The following is a 19821-nucleotide window of genomic DNA, read 5'->3' as shown; positions in this document are numbered from 1 at the left end:
CCTGTAACCACGCAATAGATTCTGAAGTAAATGATATACACCAATGTTTGTGAATACCTTGGAAAGAGTGATGCAAATGAATTCAAACACAGCACATTTGCAGAACATTCTACTGCAAATAAGTGGCTAACATCACAGAATTATGAAGTACAGGCAGGCCCAGCAGCAGCATGCTCTATATTGTTTGACTAGAAATATCAGCAGTGCAGCATGCTCAGTCAATGAAGAACCACCCTATGACAGGGTAACATGAAAACATATGAAAGTACACCTTTTCAACACACTATAAGCTAGTTCACTCTGGCAGAATAAGAGGCTTTAGTTGCATTTGGCATTTCAGCTGGTACATAGTGTAGTGCTTCTGTGAGGTGCCAGTACATATTAGAGGGTCATATGTAACAACCACATTATGCCCACAGCAAGGGATGATCACCGTGTTGTCCACATGGCTGTAATGAAACATCAGTTATGTAGTCAGTGTTGGCTTGACACAGGAACACTGAAATGGGTGTGGCCAGTCTTTCATTGCAACTGATAAGACCTTAGGCTATAAAGGACACAGGAAAGCCATGTATGAATTGTCAAATGGCAAAATACAACTATTTTAGATGAGTCCTGTGTCAATTTGTTTTACAGTGGTGGGTGGATACAGGTTAGATACTACTGGAGTTACTGCAGTTTAGTAGCCCGTATTGTTTATGGGGAAAAGTTGACAAACAAAAAGTGTGGTGGTCATCTTGATTACAACACACTCATGGGCATCTGAACAGAAACAGGTACACCAAAGACATTTTTATATATCCTAAGCTACTGACCCTCTTTCATGGAACTTCATATGACATATTTCAGCAGAACAATTTCCAGCCACATTTAGTGTGGAAGGTATATCTGCAAGGAAAGATCATCCATAAAAAATCTCTGTAATATGGCTAGTCAGCAGACTGTATGTTATAGGTCTTCCTTCAATGATTGTTGGTTTTTACAATCACATGCAAACTGCATGGATGAATATTTCTGAAAAGCATATCCTGGCCCTCTTTGATCTAATCATTATGTTTAGAGGCTCTGATGATGACATGTGTAGGCTGCACTTCGCAATTAATTCTCTGTACATGATGGATTTGGTCAAGTTGGGAAATGAGTGGAAAGTGGAGTGTCCAGTGGTATGGGGAGAAAACCTTTGAACAAAAAGACTGATTCCAATCACTATAGAGATTTTATTTCTTCAAAAGTCTACAACTAAGTGGTACACCAAACGCAAACCCACTACAGAAACAGGAGGCTGCCACAGTTAAATTGTGAGCATTGCGCCCCCAAAGGGAGGAACTAGTGGACACCTCTGGCCACGGACCAAGCCAGCAGGCAAGAGAGCATCTAGAATACTGACACACTCTCACCAAACTGTCCTGGCACGCCTAACAAGACCACCCCAGTCCACCCATTGGTGGGCGGAGGGTGCTTCAGTGGGCATCCTTTCATCAGCGATAGTCAAACGTAGTGCCCCTAGTCAGCAGTACTACTGGGGGATGATATTCACATGGAATGAGTGTGAGCATTATGCAAAATATCTGGTGCTACGCCAGGGCAGGCTTATCCACTGTCTTACCAACGAGGAAGTACCACATGTAAAAAATAAAACAAATAAAAAAAAAAGAAAGTAGTTAAAAACTTTTTTTTGTGCTCACCATGCACATCACAAAGGCAGAGGTCATGTACAATTCTGTAGCCCTAACCATTTGTGTATTGCCTTGTACCTAGTCTGTAGTATACACTTTATTTCAGTCATGTGTATCCTTCTTGGTATTGCTTCTTTCACAACTTTTAATGCACATTTTGACAATGCAATCTTCCTTACATGAATATAAATTAGTTATCTGACTTACTGTAAGCAAACATGAGAGTTGTGTCTAACCAGACAGCATGCAACAACTTCCACATGATCAATTTGGGCTCTAGTAGATCATTACGAACACCAGCACAAATCCTTGGGACTGTGAAATGCTAAGAAGATGAGCAAGAGAACTGCTGGAATGGAAATTGGATCACAGGCATTACATTCTCTTCACTGATGAGTGCAAGATTTATCCAAAGCCTGACAATACACATAGAATAGTGTGGAGGCAGCCAAGTACCAATGACTAACTTGGGCAAGCAGTTCTGCGGGTTCAGCAAGGAAGTTGGTCCACCACGTTATGGGCTGATATGTTGAACACATCTCATTACTATTGAGGATAATTTGAAGGCTGTGCACAATAAGGACAGGAACCTCCAATATGCTATCCAACCCTGCAGTGAAAATTTCAATGATGGGTTCCTCTATCAAGATGACAATGCACAAGTACACCACACCTACCTTATAAATGCCTTCTTGCAAGAGGCCGGAATAAAAAAAATGGGATGTCCTGTGGTATCTTTTGACGTGAATCTGATTATGTTACAGTGTGTCGTCACAGAAACCCTCATCGAACTGGATAATTTTAGGACAGCTGCCATCAAAGATAAGGATAGGTTTCCCTAGCGATGTCTCTCCCACATTGTGGATGGCATGTCAAGGAGCACTGAACCATGTTACACTGCACAAAATGTAGCAACATGCTAGTGTGTGTTACACAGTTGTAGATCTTGATTTCACGTGTCAGAGTAAAGATGTGTATTATTGAACAGACTGCCTTTAATTATTACTTTGTTTTTATTCACAGTAAAGTAATTTTTTTATACTCTAAGCCTTAGTCTTTCACTTTGTATTTCTCTTCAATCTTAGCCCACAAACATTTGCAGAAACATGGATGGTTCACTTTTTTCAGCAATTTAGTCGAGATGCCTTGTGGTTGACAGCCGCATATAAGAGGGTGAAATATTTGATACGCTATTCCTAATTTTGGTAGAGGTAATAAATAGATTAAAACACACATTTCCACTGACCTAGTGCTGCAACATGACTTGCAGTGCCATAGTAAAAATTGTGTAGTTGCTGTTTCATTTTTGCAATGTGTAGCTGGAGTCACCCCAAATGAATACTGCTCAAAAAATCTTTCATACAACATCCAGTGTCGACTGTAAGTGCTGACTTGTTTCCCATTACCCACTAAATGATTTTTAAAACAGAATTTTACTTCCCTGTTTGATAGAGCAGCCCCAAATTAGTCTAGTTCATGAAGAATAACCAGTACTACATCAGTGACCGAGCAGCATTGCGGCATGGCAGTAGTAGACAGCATGAGTGGGAGGGGGGGGGGGGGGGGGTGGTGCTGTCACTGTTGTGGGGTACTGGTTATTCTTCATGTCTTACTGTCTCTGTTAATACATTTTGGTAAAACAAAGATCACACTAGACTAATCTATGAATGGGAACATAAAATTCCACTTTAAAAATAATTTTGTTTGTAATGGCAAACAAACAGATGCTTTCCATCAACACTGGTCATCACATAAAAGTTGTGAAGAGCAGAATTTGTTCCAGCTAATGGCATTTACACATTGCAAAAACAAAATTACAAACATCTTCCAAAAGATCAGAGAAAAATGTGTCTTATGACTCGTAGCAGGTATACACAGGAGAGGAGGAGGAGAAGGGGAGGGGGGAGGGAGAGACGGGGGGGGGGGGGGGGGGGGGGGGGACAGAGTCAGAGAGAGAGTTAGCTTTAAGGATGGACATTGCATTACATTGTCCAGAAGCTTAAAGATGATTTAAATCTTGTACATCAGTGGTTGCTTTTACTGTTTCCGTTGTTTAAAATGCCCAAAACAATGGTCATAAAATTAAGAACCAATAATGTGAAATGAATGGCAAAGTTGCGATGTTATCACATCAAAAAACAGTAACATCATTCCATTTATCATTTGAATTAAGCATTAATGATTCGTTTTTTAGAGATGACAATCTTGAAAACACACTATGTTAACTATTTGTAAGGAAAATAAGCAAAGAAAAATGTTTGAGATAATTTTGAGAAACCATAGTATATTTGGAAAGGTTCTAACAAAAGAAGTACTGAAGATTTATTCTAGAGTTACGTCATTACTCCCATTCTTGCTTAACTTGACAATATAAACAAGGTCTTTCAGAATCTGCCAGAATGAATAGAGAGAATATAATAAATTCAAATTAACAAAGGTAAGCTGTCTGGTACTTACTTCGAGTGGACAGAGCCAATTAAATAGCCATTAAAAGTACACAAAGTACCTTTTAATGAATGTACACTAATGCCTTTCATCTTTTGCAGATAATTAATAAAAGCTTGACATGAATCAACATCTTAGATAACAATAAGATAATGTTCTTCCCTAATAATAATAATAATAATAATAATAATAATAATAATAATAGCACCCATCAAACAATGAACATAAGGTCATTAATTATAAATGTGCTTATTTACGTCCCCCCTCCCCCCCCCCTCTCTCTCTCTCTCTCTCTCTCTCTCTCTCTCTCTCTCTCTCTCTCTCTCTCTCTCTCACACACACACACACACACACACACACACACACAAAATACCAAACAACAAAAATGATAAATGTTTTGAATTTATATAATAATTTACCTTCAGAGATTGTATCTCCTCTACTAATTCTTTCTTGTTTTTTTCCGAAGCTTGCAGTTGCTTTTGAACTTTCATTACTTCAAGAGATATTTCTCTTTCTTTATCTGGAATATAAATACGAAAAGGATTTATGAGCAGGAAAGCAAAGATTTTATAGTCATATGTGAATTATTACCATTTCTTCAGTAATACTTATAAAACATTTGTACCTTTTAGTATCAGAAGAACTAAAAGATTACATCCAACCAAAACTAACCAAAATTAGTATGAAAATAGAAAATTCTAGATAGAAGGGGGACAGTGATATGCTTTATCTATTAGAATTGTCAGAAACATGAAGGAGCAGCAGACAATTAATGCATATACAGCACATAACGGTACAAAGGCTACACTTTTTTTCTAACTCTCTCTTTTTGCTTGCCAACAAATGAAAAATTACCACTATAATGAAAGATCAACAATTGAAACCTTTTACATTTTATCCCACAATAACTTGTATTAGTGTGGGTGGTAACAATTTATCATCTTGAGTTATCCCATATTCAGGACTATTTTTCACTGGCCACTTAATCAATTGAAATAAATCATTCTCCACTAAATATGCAACCATGTAATTTTACACTGCAGTCAGCATCCTACCACATTGTCTTTCCGTGTATTGATAGGTGGCATTTCTTATATTCAATGGCAGAAATGTCACCAACAAAAATGTGTGCAGCACTTTCATCTCATGCATTACTTTCTATCATTGTTAGAATCAAGAGTGAGAAATTTGATTCTAATTTGCTACTGTTACAGTTTCAAGACAGTGAACAATGATGGCAATTCAAATGAGACGGAAGACCTGTGCACTTCACACTCAAAAAGAGAATACTGAAAGTCTTCTTTAATTATTTTAGCTCCAGCTACAAAAGATTACTGACTCATCACAGGTTCAACTGTCATATGAGTTTGATATACCCTCACCTGACTGATTACCACCCTATGCTTTGTTGACTGAATCTTTGTATTGGGATTTTGAAAGCTAGAAGACAGAAATGATTTGCAGTACTCCAATTCTTTCTGCATGCTGAGTCAGGGAATATCTTCATTGAAGGTGCTAACCCCGACACTCAAATCAACATATTTCCAATTCTGAACAGGGATGGATGGGCAGCAATACATGAAGTAACAGATATTTTTCTATCACTAGTAATTTTTCCAAGCATAGTGAAGTTAACAGCAATTGCATTTCTAATGCAATAAAATCAAAATTTATAAGCCAAACAATAGTGCCAATCCCTAAATGCACAAATTCTGGGCCATATTTCATACACCCAGGACAACTTTTTATGTAGAGATTGTCCTGAGATAAAGGTATTTTTCATGACAGTTGTATATCTGTTACTATGCAAAGGCAGATTTTGCTGTATACAGTATGTACTGCTAAAAATATCCCAATCTTGTTGCAGGTATTTCATATTATGCAAGCCAAAAGTTGATATGTAACATTTATCAGTACGTTCACTGGGAAGAGCACTAAGATTGATGAAGAGTACAGATATCTCCATATGTCTTCACAAGTTGTAATAATGCTACTAAAAATCTTTTTTGAGAAAGGATACTGTCATACAGATGAAAAATTTTACATTTTTTGAACAGCAAATAGATATTTTGATAATTAGCAACAGACATTTATGGTACTGGCAAGCTGAACAGGAAAGGCATGCAATCAGAAACAAAGAACAAGAATTTAGGTACCATTGCACTGCCAAGCTCTGTACCTAATGCTGACATACTGGCAGGTGAGTATTATGAAATGTTGTTGTTGTTGTGGTCTTCAGTCCTGAGACTGGTTTGATGCAGCTCTCCATGCTACTCTATCCTGTGCAAGCTTTTTCATCTCCCAGTACCTACTGCAACCTACATCCTTCTGAATCTGCTTAGTGTATTCATCTCTTGGTCTCCCTCTACGATTTTTACCCTCCACGCTGCCCTCCAATACTAAATTGGTGATCCCTTGATGCCTCAGAACATGTCCTACCAACCGATCCCTTCTTCTGGTCAAGTTGTGCCACAAACTTCTCTTCTCCCCAATCCTATTCAATACCTCCTCATTAGTTATGTGATCTACCCATCTAATCTTCAGCATTCTTCTGTAGCACCACATTTCGAAAGCTTCTATTCTCTTCTTGTCCAAACTATTTATCGTCCATGTTTCACTTCCATACATGGCTACACTCCATACGAATACTTTCAGAAATGACTTCCTGACACTTAAATCAATACTGGATGTTAACAAATTTCTCTTCTTCAGAAACGCTTTCCTTGCCATTGCCAGCCTACATTTTATATCCTCTCTACTTCGACCATCATCAGTTATTTTGCTCCCCAAATAGCAGAACTCCTTTACTACTTTAAGTGCCTCATTTCCTAATCTAATTCCCTCAGCATCACCTGACTTAATTAGACTACATTCCATTATCCTTGTTTTGCTTTTGTTGATGTTCATCTTATATCCTCCTTTCAAGACACTGTCCATTCCATTCAACTGCTCTTCCAAGTCCTTTGCTGTCTCTGACAGAATTACAATGTCATCGGCGAACCTCAAAGTTTTTATTTCTACTCCATGAATTTTAATACCTACTCCGAATTTTTCTTTTGTTTCCTTTACTGCTTGTTCAATATACAGATTGAACAACATCGGGGAGAGGCTACAACCCTGTCTTACTCCCTTCCCAACCACTGCTTCCCTTTCATGTCCCTCGACTCTTATAACTGCCATCTGGTTTCTGTACAAATTGTAAATAGCCTTTCGCTCCCTGTATTTTACCCCTGCCACCTTTAGAATTTGAAAGAGAGTATTCCAGTCAACATTGTCAAAAGCTTTCTCTAAGTCTACAAATGCTAGAAACGTAGGTTTGCCTTTCCTTAATCTTTCTTCTAAGATAAGTCGTAAGGTCAGTATTGCCTCACGTGTTCCCGTGTTTCTACGGAATCCAAACTGATCTTCCCCGAGGTTGGCTTCTACTAGTTTTTCCATTCGTCTGTAAAGAATTCGTGTTAGTATTTTGCAGCTGTGACTTATTAAGCTGATAGTTCGGTAATTTTCACATCTGTCAACACCTGCTTTCTTTGGGATTGGAATTATTATATTCTTCTTGAAGTCTGTGGGTATTTCGCCTGTTTCATACATCTTGCTCACCAGATGGTAGAGTTTTGTCAGGACTGGCTCTCCCACGGCCGTCAGTAGTTCCAATGGAATATTGTCTACTCCGGGGGCCTTGTTTCGACTCAGGTCTTTCAGTGCTCTGTCAAACTCTTCACGCAGTATCATATCTCCCATTTCATCTTCATCTACATCCTCTTCCATTTCCATAATATTGTCCTCAAGTACATCGCCCTTGTATAGACCCTCTATATACTCCTTCCACCTTTCTGCTTTCCCTTCTTTGCTTAGAACTGGATTTCCATCTGAGCTCGTGATATTTATACAAGTCGTTCTCTTATCTCCAAAGGTCTCTAAAATTTTCCTGTAGGCGGTATCTATCTTACCCCTAGTGAGATAGGCCTCTACATCCTTACATTTGTCCTCTAGCCATCCCTGCTTAGCCATTTTGCACTTCCTGTCGATCTCATTTTTGAGACATTTGTATTCCTTTTTGCCTGTTTCACTTACTGCATTTTTATATTTTCTCCTTTCATCAATTAAATTCAATATTTCTTCTGTTACCCAAGGATGTCTACTAGCCCTCGTCTTTTTACCTACTTGATCCACTGCTGCCTTCACTACTTCATCCCTCAAAGTTACCCATTCTTCTTCTACTGTATTTATTTCCCCCATTCCTGTCAATTGCTCCCTTATGCTCTCCCTGAATCTCTGTACAACCTCTGGTTCTTTTAGTTTATCCAGGTCCCATCTCCTTAAATTCCCACCTTTTTGCAGTTTCTTCAGTTTTAATCTACAGGTCATAACCAATAGATTGTGGTCAGAGTCCACATCTGCCCCTGGAAATGTCTTACAATTTAAAACCTGGTTCCTAAATCTCTGTCTTACCATTATATAATCTATCTGATACCTTTTAGTATCTCCAGGGTTCTTCCATGTATACAACCTTCTTTCATGATTCTTAAACCAAGTGTTAGTTATGATTATGTTGTGCTCTGTGCAAAATTCTACCAGGCGGCTTCCTCTTTCATTTCTGTCCCCCAATCCATATTCACCTACTATGTTTCCTTCTCTCCCTTTTCCTACACTCGAATTCCAGTCACCCATGACTATTAAATTTTCGTCTCCCTTCACAATCTGAATAATTTCTTTTATTTCATCATACATTTCTTCAATTTCTTCGTCATCTGCAGAGCTAGTTGGCATATAAACTTGTACTACTGTAGTAGGTGTGGGCTTCGTATCTATCTTGGCCACAATAATGCGTGCACTATGCTGTTTGTAGTAGCTTACCCGCATTCCTATTTTCCTATTCATTATTAAACCTACTCCTGCATTACCCCTATTTGATTTGGTGTTTATAACCCTGTAGTGACCTGACCAGAAGTCTTGTTCCTCCTGCCACCGAACTTCACTAATTCCCACTATATCTAACTTCAACCTATCCATTTCCCTTTTTAAATTTTCTAACCTACCTGCCCGATTAAGGGATCTGACATTCCACGCTCCGATCCGTAGAACGCCAGTTTTCTTTCTCCTGATAACGACATCCTCTTGAGTAGTCCCCGCCCGGAGATCCGAATGGGGGACTATTTTACCTCCGGAATATTTTACCCAAGAGGACGCCATCATAATGTAATCATACAGTAAAGCTGCATGCCCTCGGGAAAAATTACGGCTGTAGTTTCCCCTTGCTTTCAGCCGTTCGCAGTACCAGCACAGCAAGGCCGTTTTGGTTAATGTTACAAGGCCAGATCAGTCAATCATCCAGACTGTTGCCCTTGCAACTACTGAAAAGGCTGCTGCCCCTCTTCAGGAACCACACGTTTGTCTGGCCTCTCAACAGATACCCCTCCGTTGTGGTTGCACCTACGGTACGGCTATCTGTATCGCTGAGGCACGCAAGCCTCCCCACCAACGGCAAGGTCCATGGTTCATGGGGGGGGTATTATGAAATAGCAAGTAGTTTTTGACTACAAGAATGATATGGATAGACTACATCTTGCAGATCAGCGTATAACACACTACCATCCACCTGGGAGGAGAGGAAAGCATTTACAGCACAGATGAAACAAGAGAGACTAGTATCAGGAAGTAAATGAAGCAGTTTACAATCTCTGACAGTTGGGCATTCAGGTAAAGTACTAACTTCTCTTTGTATTTCATGAAGACTCTTTCCCCAGCTCATACTGCCTACAGAAAGGAAACAATATTCAACAAGACAGCACATAATGTGCACCCATGTGTGTGATGCAAATGGGGAAAAATGGTAAGAGAGCTGCTCCAATGTGATGACTTCTATGTTCACCTCCATGTTTCCATGTTCAGCACAAGCTTCTACATAAATTATTTCTCATGAATACTGCCCTCATTTGTACTAAGAACCATATTTCACACACACACACACACACACACACACACACACACACACACACACACAAATGATGTTCTTTTATTTTATTTGGCCTTAGTAGTATAACACTATTTAGCCATGGATAGGTGCAATAACTATGATACAAGAGTATCTCTACACGGCATTTTAGTAAACACAGACAGTTTAGAAAATACACATCACTAGTAATCGATTCTGTAGGAAAAATGGCATCAGACTGTTTTTAAATATCTTTGGTCAAATTTTCATATCACTCCTTAGAATGAATCTTGAAAGACATCAAAGCACTGCACGATTCATTGCTTATTAGTAGGCTGATTATATTTAAAAGGAATGGAATCCCAAGATGTTCCAGGTCAGAGAAAAACTTTTCTCTATGTTGATCATACTTTTGGTAAGCAAATATCACATGATTAACATCCCCACAAATGATGTTTTTCCACAAAATTGTGTAGCAATTTATTTTTCAATAGCAGATGACTAAGGTAAACAAAAATTTCCTTCCTTGTTTGTTCCCATTTCCTGCAAAATTTAGTCATGATATTCTCACATTTGTATTTATCCATCTTTCTTTCTTGAACTGGCTTATTATTTTCATATTTCATAGATCTATCAATTAATAAAATAATTTTTATCCTGACATTATCTATCTTTGCTATACTAAAAATTCCTCATCCTACTTACAAGGGAACCTCCCCATCGCATCCCCCTCACATTTAGTTATAAGATGGCACAGTGGATAGGCCTTCAAAAACTGAACACAGATCAATCGAGAAAACAGGAAGAAGTTGTGTGGAACTATGAAAAAATAAGCAAAATATACAAACTGAATAGCCCATGCTCAAGATAGGCAACATCAAGGAAAGTCAGAACTCAGGAGCGCCGTGGTCCTGTGGGTAGCGTGAGCAGCTGCGGAACGGAAGGTCCTGGGTTCAAATCTCCCCTCGAGTGAAAATTTTACTTTCTTTATTTTCGCAAAGTTATGATCTGTCCGTTTGTTCATTGACGTCTCTGTTCACTGTAATAAGTTTAGTGTCTGTGTTTTGCGACCGCACCGCAGTACTGTGCGATTAGTAGACGAAAGGACGTGCCTCTTCAATGGGAACCAAAAACATTTGATCGCAAGGTCATAGGTCAACCTATTCCTCCACAGGAAAACACGTTTGATATATTCTATACGACACTGGTGACGGCATGTGCGTCACATGACAGGAATATGTTGTCGACCCACCTAACTTACACACTTCACGAATAGGTAAAAAGATTCTTCTACCTTGCCTGATTTAGGTTTTCTTGTGGATGTGATAGTCACTCCCAAAAAAGTGATGAAAACATAAGAGTTTGTCATGTAAACCGGAAATAAAAAATTAAAATTCTCACTCGAGGGAAGGCTTGAACCAAGGACCTCTCGCTCCGCAGCTGCTCACGGAAACCACGGGACCACGGCGCTTCTCTGTTCACATTTACCTTGATATTGCCTATCTTGCAAATGGATTACTCAGTTTGTATATTTTGCTTATTTTTTCATAGTTCCACACAACTTCTTCCTGTTTTCTCGATCGATCTGTGTTCAGTTTTTCAAGGCCTATCCACTGTGCCAAATTATAACTAAATCTGAGGGGGGTGCGATGGGGAGGTTCCCTTGTTAGAAGCTGTTTATGGTAAGTGCACATTTTCTGAAACACATTTTATTTTATCGCTATTTCTTAGGAATCAGTTAATCCATTAGAAGAGTTTCAAAACTCAAAAGTCATACACATAAATGACATCTGCCACAACTGAGTAAATGACATCTGCCACAACTGAGTATCTATCACATGAGCAAGAGACTAGCCCCGAGACACAAACAGACAAACACATTACCATTCATGTCAAAACATGTTATACTTCTGTTGCTTCTTATGTGCCCAGTGAAAATGTGGCTATACTTTTAGAGAATAATTTATAATGCATCTCTCCTGAGAAACATGTATACAAGGGGAAAGTCATCTAATAAGTAACCCGATTGTGTCACATGCTGGTTTGCACAGTTGAGAATCTTGTAATGGCATCCTTACCACCAAAATCTGCCACTTTCCTCATAAGTTTTGATCATGTACGCATATACAAAAGCACATCTCATACACAAATGACCATTGTCTCTGGCCACCTCGGCCATGGTCTTTTGGACAAAAACTCATTTGTTTAGCAGTATTTTTGTTGTGCCTGTCTGCTACTCAATATGTCCATTATTAGGTGAGTGCCAATCTATTCCTTTCATAATACTGTCACTACTCCATCCTGGATTTTCTATTATACTCATAATTTGCAGGGTATAAGTGACTGTTGGTTTCATTTTCTATTCTTATTTGGCATTCCAGTTCATAGAGTGTGTGTACTATTTTCATTTATTTATTTATCCATTTAAAACATATTTCCAAATTCTATTGGACATATTGTAAAATGTCTCTTAATGACAGCAGTTTAGCATTATTGTCAAAATAATTTAGATGTTATTTCAGGTAACCCTTGGCAGAATAGAAATACTTTTCTGATAGATAATTCTGCAGATTGCTGAAGGTATGTACTTCAATTTCGTCTTTGAGCACTTGTTGTATAATTCTATTCTGTTATGTAGCAAGTTATTTAGGGTGTTTGTTTTGTTTTTCCACCTGAGAGGTAAATATTGGCTGAATCTGGTTCCATCTGCATGCAGCGTCCTGTTTGTTGGGTTCTACTCAATATCTTTGTTTATGTAGAGCAGGGTTTGCAAAATACTTTCACATGGAACAGTCATGATTTCCACCGGTTTAAACAACTCAAGAAAATATGTTCTGAAGCTACTTTTTATATAGTCCTATCCTGTAGCTTAAAAACTGTTTGTATATTCTGTTTATTTATTCCCCAGAAGGTTACAACATAATTAATTATGGAATGGACATATGCGAAGTATACTGTAGTAATGTGTCGTCTACCACATACTGGTGTTATTATTCAAAGAGCCTCGCTTTCCGAGTACAGTAATATGCTTAGACCACTTTAGCTGTGAGCCAACATGCATCCCTAGGAGTTTTGTTTTTGATGCACATTCTACAACTTCATGCCTCACTTTTCTGGTTATGCAGAAACTAATAATATTGTTTTTAACAGGTACGGGGTAGTACATACCTTTCTGAAAACGTTCAAGCACAGCCTGCAAATTTCGTAAAGCAGCTTCCTGTTTCTGAACTTTGTCCTCAGCGGTAGATAACAACAAGAATGCTTCTTCCTTTTGCTGTACTAGTGTTTGATTTTGGTTCTGCAGTGCTTCCACTTGCTGGTTCACCAGAATGCTGCACAGAGTACACTAACATATTAACATAATTTGTTGTTATGATGAAACAACATTAAAATGAATGCAGAACATAAAGTTTGGTGGCAAAATATTATGTATTCACAAAATAACACTCTGCAATGGTACTAAAAAGGTCTGAAAGCAGAAAGGCTAGTAAATACCATGGTGTAAAACTTGAATAATTATTGAAGTGGAACAAATTATCACAAATTGTTTTAGATGGGTTTAAGAGAAAGATATTACATTACTTAAGTTAATTACTGAAAAAATAGTCAATTCAGTATTATAGGTTGCATGTTTGTCACAGTGTAAATAAGGCTACCACTAAACTTTCATTATACTGTGCTAAGTTTCAGAGTGTGTGTGTGTGTGGGGGAGGGGGGGGGAGGGGGCGCGCGTGTGTGTGTGTTTCTACATTATGTGATCAAAAGTATACGGACATCCACAAAAAACATACGTTTTTCACTGTGCTGCCACCTACTGCCAGGTACTCCATATCAGCAACCTCAGTAGTCGTTGGACATCGTGAGAGAGAACAATGGCGTGCACCACGGAACTCATGGACTTCAAACGTGGTCAAGTGATTGTGTGTCACTTGTGTCATATGTATGTACTTGACCTAAACATCCATATCTACATCTACATCTACATGATTACTCTGCAATTCACGTATAAGTGCTTGGCAGAGGGTTCATCGAACCAGAATCATACTATCTCCCTACCATTCCACTCCCGAACAGCGCGCGGGAAAAACGAACAACTAAAACCTTCTGTTCGAGCTCTGATTTCTCTTATTTTATTTTGATGATCATTCCTACCTATTTAGGTTGGGCTCAACAAAATATTTTCGCACTCGGAAGAGAAAGTTGGTGACTGAAATTTCGTAAATAGCTCTCGACGCGACGAAAAACGTCTTTGCTTTAATGACTTCCATCCCAACTCGCGTATCATACCTGCCACACTCTCTCCCCTATTACGTGATAATACAAAATGAGCCGCCCTTTTTTGCACCCTTTCGACGTCCTCCGTCAATCCCACCTGATAAGGATCCCACACCGCACAGCAATATTCTAACAGAGGGCGAATGAGTGTAGTGTAAGCTGTCTCTTTAGTGGACTTGTTGCATCTTCTAAGTGTCCTGCCAATGAAACGCAACCTTTGGCTCGCCTTCCCCACAATATTATCTATCTGGTCTTTCCAACTGAATTTGTTCGTAATTTTTACACCCAGGTATTTAGTTGAATTGACAGCCTTGAGAATTGTACTATTTATCGAGTAATCAAATTCCAACGGATTCCTTTTAGAACTCATGACGATCACCTCACACTTTTCATTATTTAGCGTCAACTGCCACCTGCCACACCATACAGCAATCTTTTCTAAATCGCTTTGCAACTGATACTGGTCTTCAGATGACCTTACTAGACGGTAAATTACAGCATCATCTGTGAACAACCTAAGAGAACTGCTCAGATTGTCACCCAGGTCATTTATATAGATCAGGAACAGCAGATGTCCCAGGACGCTTCCCTGGGGAACACCTGATATCACTTCAGTTTTACTCGATGATTTGCTGTCTATTACTACGAACTGCGACCTTCCTGACAGGAAATCATGAATCCAGTAGCACAACTGAGATGATATCCCATAGGCCCACAGCTTGATTAGAAGTCGCTCTACTATTTCTGATGTGATAGTGAAGTGGAAATGTGAATTGACATGTACAGCACAAAAGTGTACAGGCTGACCTCGTCTGTTGACTGACAAAGACTACCAACAGTTGAAGAGGGCCGTAATGTGTAATAGTCTGACATCTATCCAGACCATCATGCAGGAATTACAAACTACATCAGGATCCACTGCAATTACTATAACAGTTAGGTGGGAGATGAGAAAACTTGGATTTCATGTTCGAGCGGTTGCTCATAAGCAAAACACCACACCAATAAATGCCAAACGACACTTTGGTTGGTGTAAGGAGCGTAAAAATTGGACGACTGAACAGTGGAAAAATGTTGTGTGGAGTGTCTAATCACGGTACACAATGTGGCAATCCGATGGCAGGGTGTGGGTATGGCAAATGCCTAGTGAATGTCATCTGCCAGTGTGTGTACTGCCAACAGTAAAATTCGGGCCATTGCTGTTACGGTGTGGTTGGGTTTTTCATGGAGGGGGCTTGCACCCCTTGTTGTTTTGCATCGCACTATCACAGCACAGGCCTACACTGAAGTTTTAAGCACCTTCTTGCTTCTCACTGTTAAAGAGCAATTTGGGAATGGTGATTGCATCTTTCAACATGATCGAGCATCTGGTTCATAATGCACGGCCTGTGGTTAAGTGGTTACATGACAATAACTTGATACCTCTCCTCAATACAGCACTCCATGAAGAGCGGGCTGCCATTCCCCAAGAAACCTTCCAGCACCTGACTGAACATATGCCTGCAAGAGTGGAAGCAGTCACCAAGGCTAAGGGTGGCCCAACACCATACTGAATTCCAGCATTACCAATGGAGGGCACCACAAACTTTTAAGTTGTTTTCAGCCAGATGACTGATAATTTTGATGACATAGTGTATGTGTGAGGGGTAGGGGAGAGTGGGGTGACAAAGGCACACTTAACTCCATAAGACAGCATATGACACATGTTATCTGCATAAATATATTCTGTTACACGAGGGCACAATTAACTCAACTTTTGTTGTTGTTGTTGTTGTTGTTGTTGTTCTTGGTGGTGGTGGTGGTGGTGGTGGTGGTAGTGGCGGCCAACGTAAGCATTAGATACCACAACACAAAGGATAAGTCTTGAAATGTTTATTAGTAATAATGATAAATAATAGTACCAAAGCAATGGTTTGTGGTTTGTATAAATATATTGTTTCTACTGTGGAGAGAAGAAAATAATTCAAAACGAATAAGCAGGTTAATGTACATTGCGCATACTTCTTGTATCAAAGTTTTTGAGAGTACAACTGCTAAAAATAACTGGGAAAAGACCTGGTCAAAATTAGGCAAATATAAAGAAAATTAAGTTATGACTTGGACATCACAGATGAATATCAATGAAAGTAAAACAAACATAATGGAATGGAATGAAATTGAATCAGCTGAATTCTATTAAAAAATGAGACACTAAAGTTGCTAGCAGATGAATTTTGTCATTTAATAAAATAACTGATGATGGACTGATGTACGGAGGTTATAAAACACTCTCTGGCAATAGTAAGAAAAGTCCGTCTCTGTACCCGAGCATTCAGTATGGTTCACAGCTTCGCTGGGAGCTTGGCACTGACTCCTTGCGCAGCCAGGGATTTTTTCTTGGCATGAGGACTGGAACATGACACACTCAGTTTTGTGAGGCCAACTAAAGAGCTACTTGACTGAGTAGTAGTGGTACTGAGGTAAAGACACCTGACGATGACTGGGAGAGCAGTGTGCTGACGACCCACTCCTCCAAGTCGTATCCAATGATGCCACTGGCAAAGAATAAAGCAGCAGCTGGTCCATCTAGGACCAGAACTTGAAACTCTACCTTTACCTTAATAGCAAGAAAAGTACTTCTGAAAAATAACAATGTAAGGAAAAGACAGAGTGCTACTTACTGTAAAGATGACATGTTAAGTTGCAGCCAGGCACAGTTAAAAGACACTTACTTATACATTAGCTTTTAGCTACAGCTTTCATTAGAAAGGGAGAGAGAGAGATAGACAGATAGATAGATAGATAGATAGATAGATAGATAGATAGAGAGAGAGAGAACACATGCATATGCACTCTCACTAGGAATCACACCTCACACCCACACAACTGCCATCTCCTGCATTGGCATTCTGGTCGAAGCTACCAGAGATGGTCAAGTGTGTGAGGTGTGCTAGCATTTGAGTGTGAGTGTGTGTGTGATTTCAAACTGGAGTTTCCATTTTCTGAAGGTATCTGTCTGGAGTTTAGCCTTGCAGTGAACTGAAACAGGTAATAAACGGTGAAGAGAAGAATAGCATCCTCTGAAATGTGATACCACAGATGAATGATAAAGATTATACTGGTAGCGCTTAAACAAAACAAGCTAGAACCTTCCCACCTTTCTTGTTGCACTTCTATTCACAACTATTTTTATTTTTTCTCATTCATTTATTTTGACTCTAGTTATCCATATTGAGTATATGCTGCATATGCCCACATCTTTCAAAATATTATTCAGACCAATGTGACACAAATTCATTAATCGGATGATAATTTACAACTGCTGTTTACAGTAACTGTTTAGTTTTTCTGGATACCATACTGATTAAATGTAATGAATAACTGAAATCATCACACTCAAAATGATTGTTGCCAGTTGTGCCATAATACCTATATAGTTTGTAAATTTACCACTGTGCTTTTGTTGCTATAATTTTTCTGGATCAAATGGGTCACTTTATTAATCAACTAAGCAACTGATTATGAATTTGCACAAATTATCATAATTTCAAATGTGGCAACTTTACTTGTAAATAAGTAATTCACAGCACAGACATGCAAAATAGTTCTGCAACCTTTTGTACTTTACTAACTACTTATTATCAAAATCAAGTCACTGTTGAAACATATAGCTTTTCTAAATTAGTAAATCCTCACCTAACAGTTTTGCAAACAAATTTTATTTTCCAAAACCCTAAAATATCCTTACACCAGTTCATAAGTACTTCTTCCTATCCAAAAAATCTCCAGTCCATTGCTATCCATTACAGTGTTAATGTTGGGTCTGATGGTCTCACAGTAAAGCACATGTCTGGAAGCTGAGAGGTCATGGGATTGAATCCTGGTAGTACCACAGGTTTTTTAGTCTGCATTTTAACCTACCCTTCACCTCTCAGTGATGTGAGGAGTCATAAAAAGTAAACATGATTCAACTTCCACATTAAACTGTAGGTCCTCTTTCTCCAGTTGGGTAACTGGAATAGGTTAGGAACATGCAAGTCGGCAAAGTGGTGTCCAATTGAAAGACTTGTACCAGGCCACTGAGCCACATGAAATTATTATTATCTTTGTTCTGGTGAGCCTTCCTGCATGCTGGGATTCCGTTTTCAGTCTGGTGCCATTCCAGGTGTTCTCCCTGCAGCCTGCTCCAACTAGAAATGTTCTTATGCATTTTCTCTTCGGTCCGGTACACCAGACTGAGTGCTGGTGTTTCATCAGTCCAGTGTACCTGTCAGCACAATGCCATTCCATTCTTGGGCCAGTATGGGACAAGGTATTCCCATTGCAGACCATTCCTTCTAGAAGCATCCAGTGACATTTCATCTCCAGTCTGGTGCACAAGGTACTCTGTTGGGGTTCATTCCCCATGTTCACAGTCCTTCATTTTGTGGAGTTCTGCTGCTGCCCCATGGCGTTTTCAGCAACTTCAGCACAGGATCCCAGGCTCTAGTGAGTTGGTAACCAGTGTCATGATTCATGAGGGTTTCCATCACCTTTATCTCTATAGATTCTTTTGTAACTGTCTTCTAATATCTGGGGTCTGTGCCAGATCCTTGCCTCATCATAGTTCATGGAACGATTGAGTTACAGACGGTGCTCAGCAACGGTTGATTTAGTTGCCTGTCCTAGTTGAGTGTGGCTCTGATGTCCACTGTCCTAGTTATTTAGCCAATGTACGACATGCCACATTGGCAAGATATATTATAGATCCCTATTTTTTGTAACCTGAGGTCATCTTTTACATTTTCCAATAGTCCTCATATTTTTCAAGGTGGACAGCATGCACACTTGACATTATGGTTCCAGAGAACCATGCTGATCTTGGCAGAAATAGTCTGCATGGGGCAGGTACGCCATGGCCTTTGCTCGTCTTGCTCTTCTTTCAGATCCTGTGGTGGAGTAGTTGGTTGAAAGGCCAGCTGAATCCGTCTGGTCATGTATCATTCTTGCAGAATACTGATCACAGATGCTCTACTGTACTTCTACTGCCAAACTATCTGGGTCTGACAAGGAGCCTGGGATTCTGTTCTGGAGTTTCTTAAAATGCAGTGAGGGAAGCAGCACAACTCATCAAAAGAAGGACTAAGGGTATGGACATGGGGAACAAATGCCAGACCAAGCACCAGGTGGACTGGACTGGAGATAGAATGTCACATGGTGCTTCTAGTGGAAGTGACCAAAAAGAGAACACACAGAACCATACCAGACCAAAAAGGGGAAGCCAGTGCACAGACATATTCACTGAACCAAAGATGAAACACCAGCACTCAGCTGGGTGCACTGGACTTAAGAAGAATGCATAAAAACATTTCTAGCAGCAGCGGGCAACAGAGGCTACACATGGAATCACAAATGAACTGAAAATGAAATGCCAGTGAGCAGACAGGCACACTGGCCCAAAGAGTGAAAACCTAAGGACACTGCTAGTGGGAGTGGAGGGCAGATGGAATACCTGGAACTGACCAAGGA

At 39.5% G+C, this 19821-nt stretch overlaps 1 protein-coding gene across 2 annotated transcripts in view; it reads right to left on the bottom strand.

Annotated features, from left to right (window-relative positions):
• LOC126457525 (thyroid receptor-interacting protein 11-like) overlaps positions 1-19821 on the bottom strand; it is a 467726-nt gene that overhangs the window by 65934 nt on the left and 381971 nt on the right. For both annotated transcript variants that reach the window (XM_050093868.1, XM_050093869.1), the window contains exons 17-18: positions 13228-13391; positions 4541-4644 (exon numbers count right to left, since the gene is read on the bottom strand). In XM_050093868.1, the coding sequence (XP_049949825.1) occupies positions 4541-4644; positions 13228-13391 (268 nt within the window). The remainder of the gene's footprint in view (positions 1-4540; positions 4645-13227; positions 13392-19821) is intronic.

This window comes from Schistocerca serialis, chromosome 2, assembly GCF_023864345.2.
Source record: "Schistocerca serialis cubense isolate TAMUIC-IGC-003099 chromosome 2, iqSchSeri2.2, whole genome shotgun sequence".
Classification (NCBI taxonomy): Eukaryota; Metazoa; Arthropoda; class Insecta; order Orthoptera; family Acrididae; genus Schistocerca; species Schistocerca serialis.
This window is presented reverse-complemented; position numbering and strand designations above follow the sequence as displayed.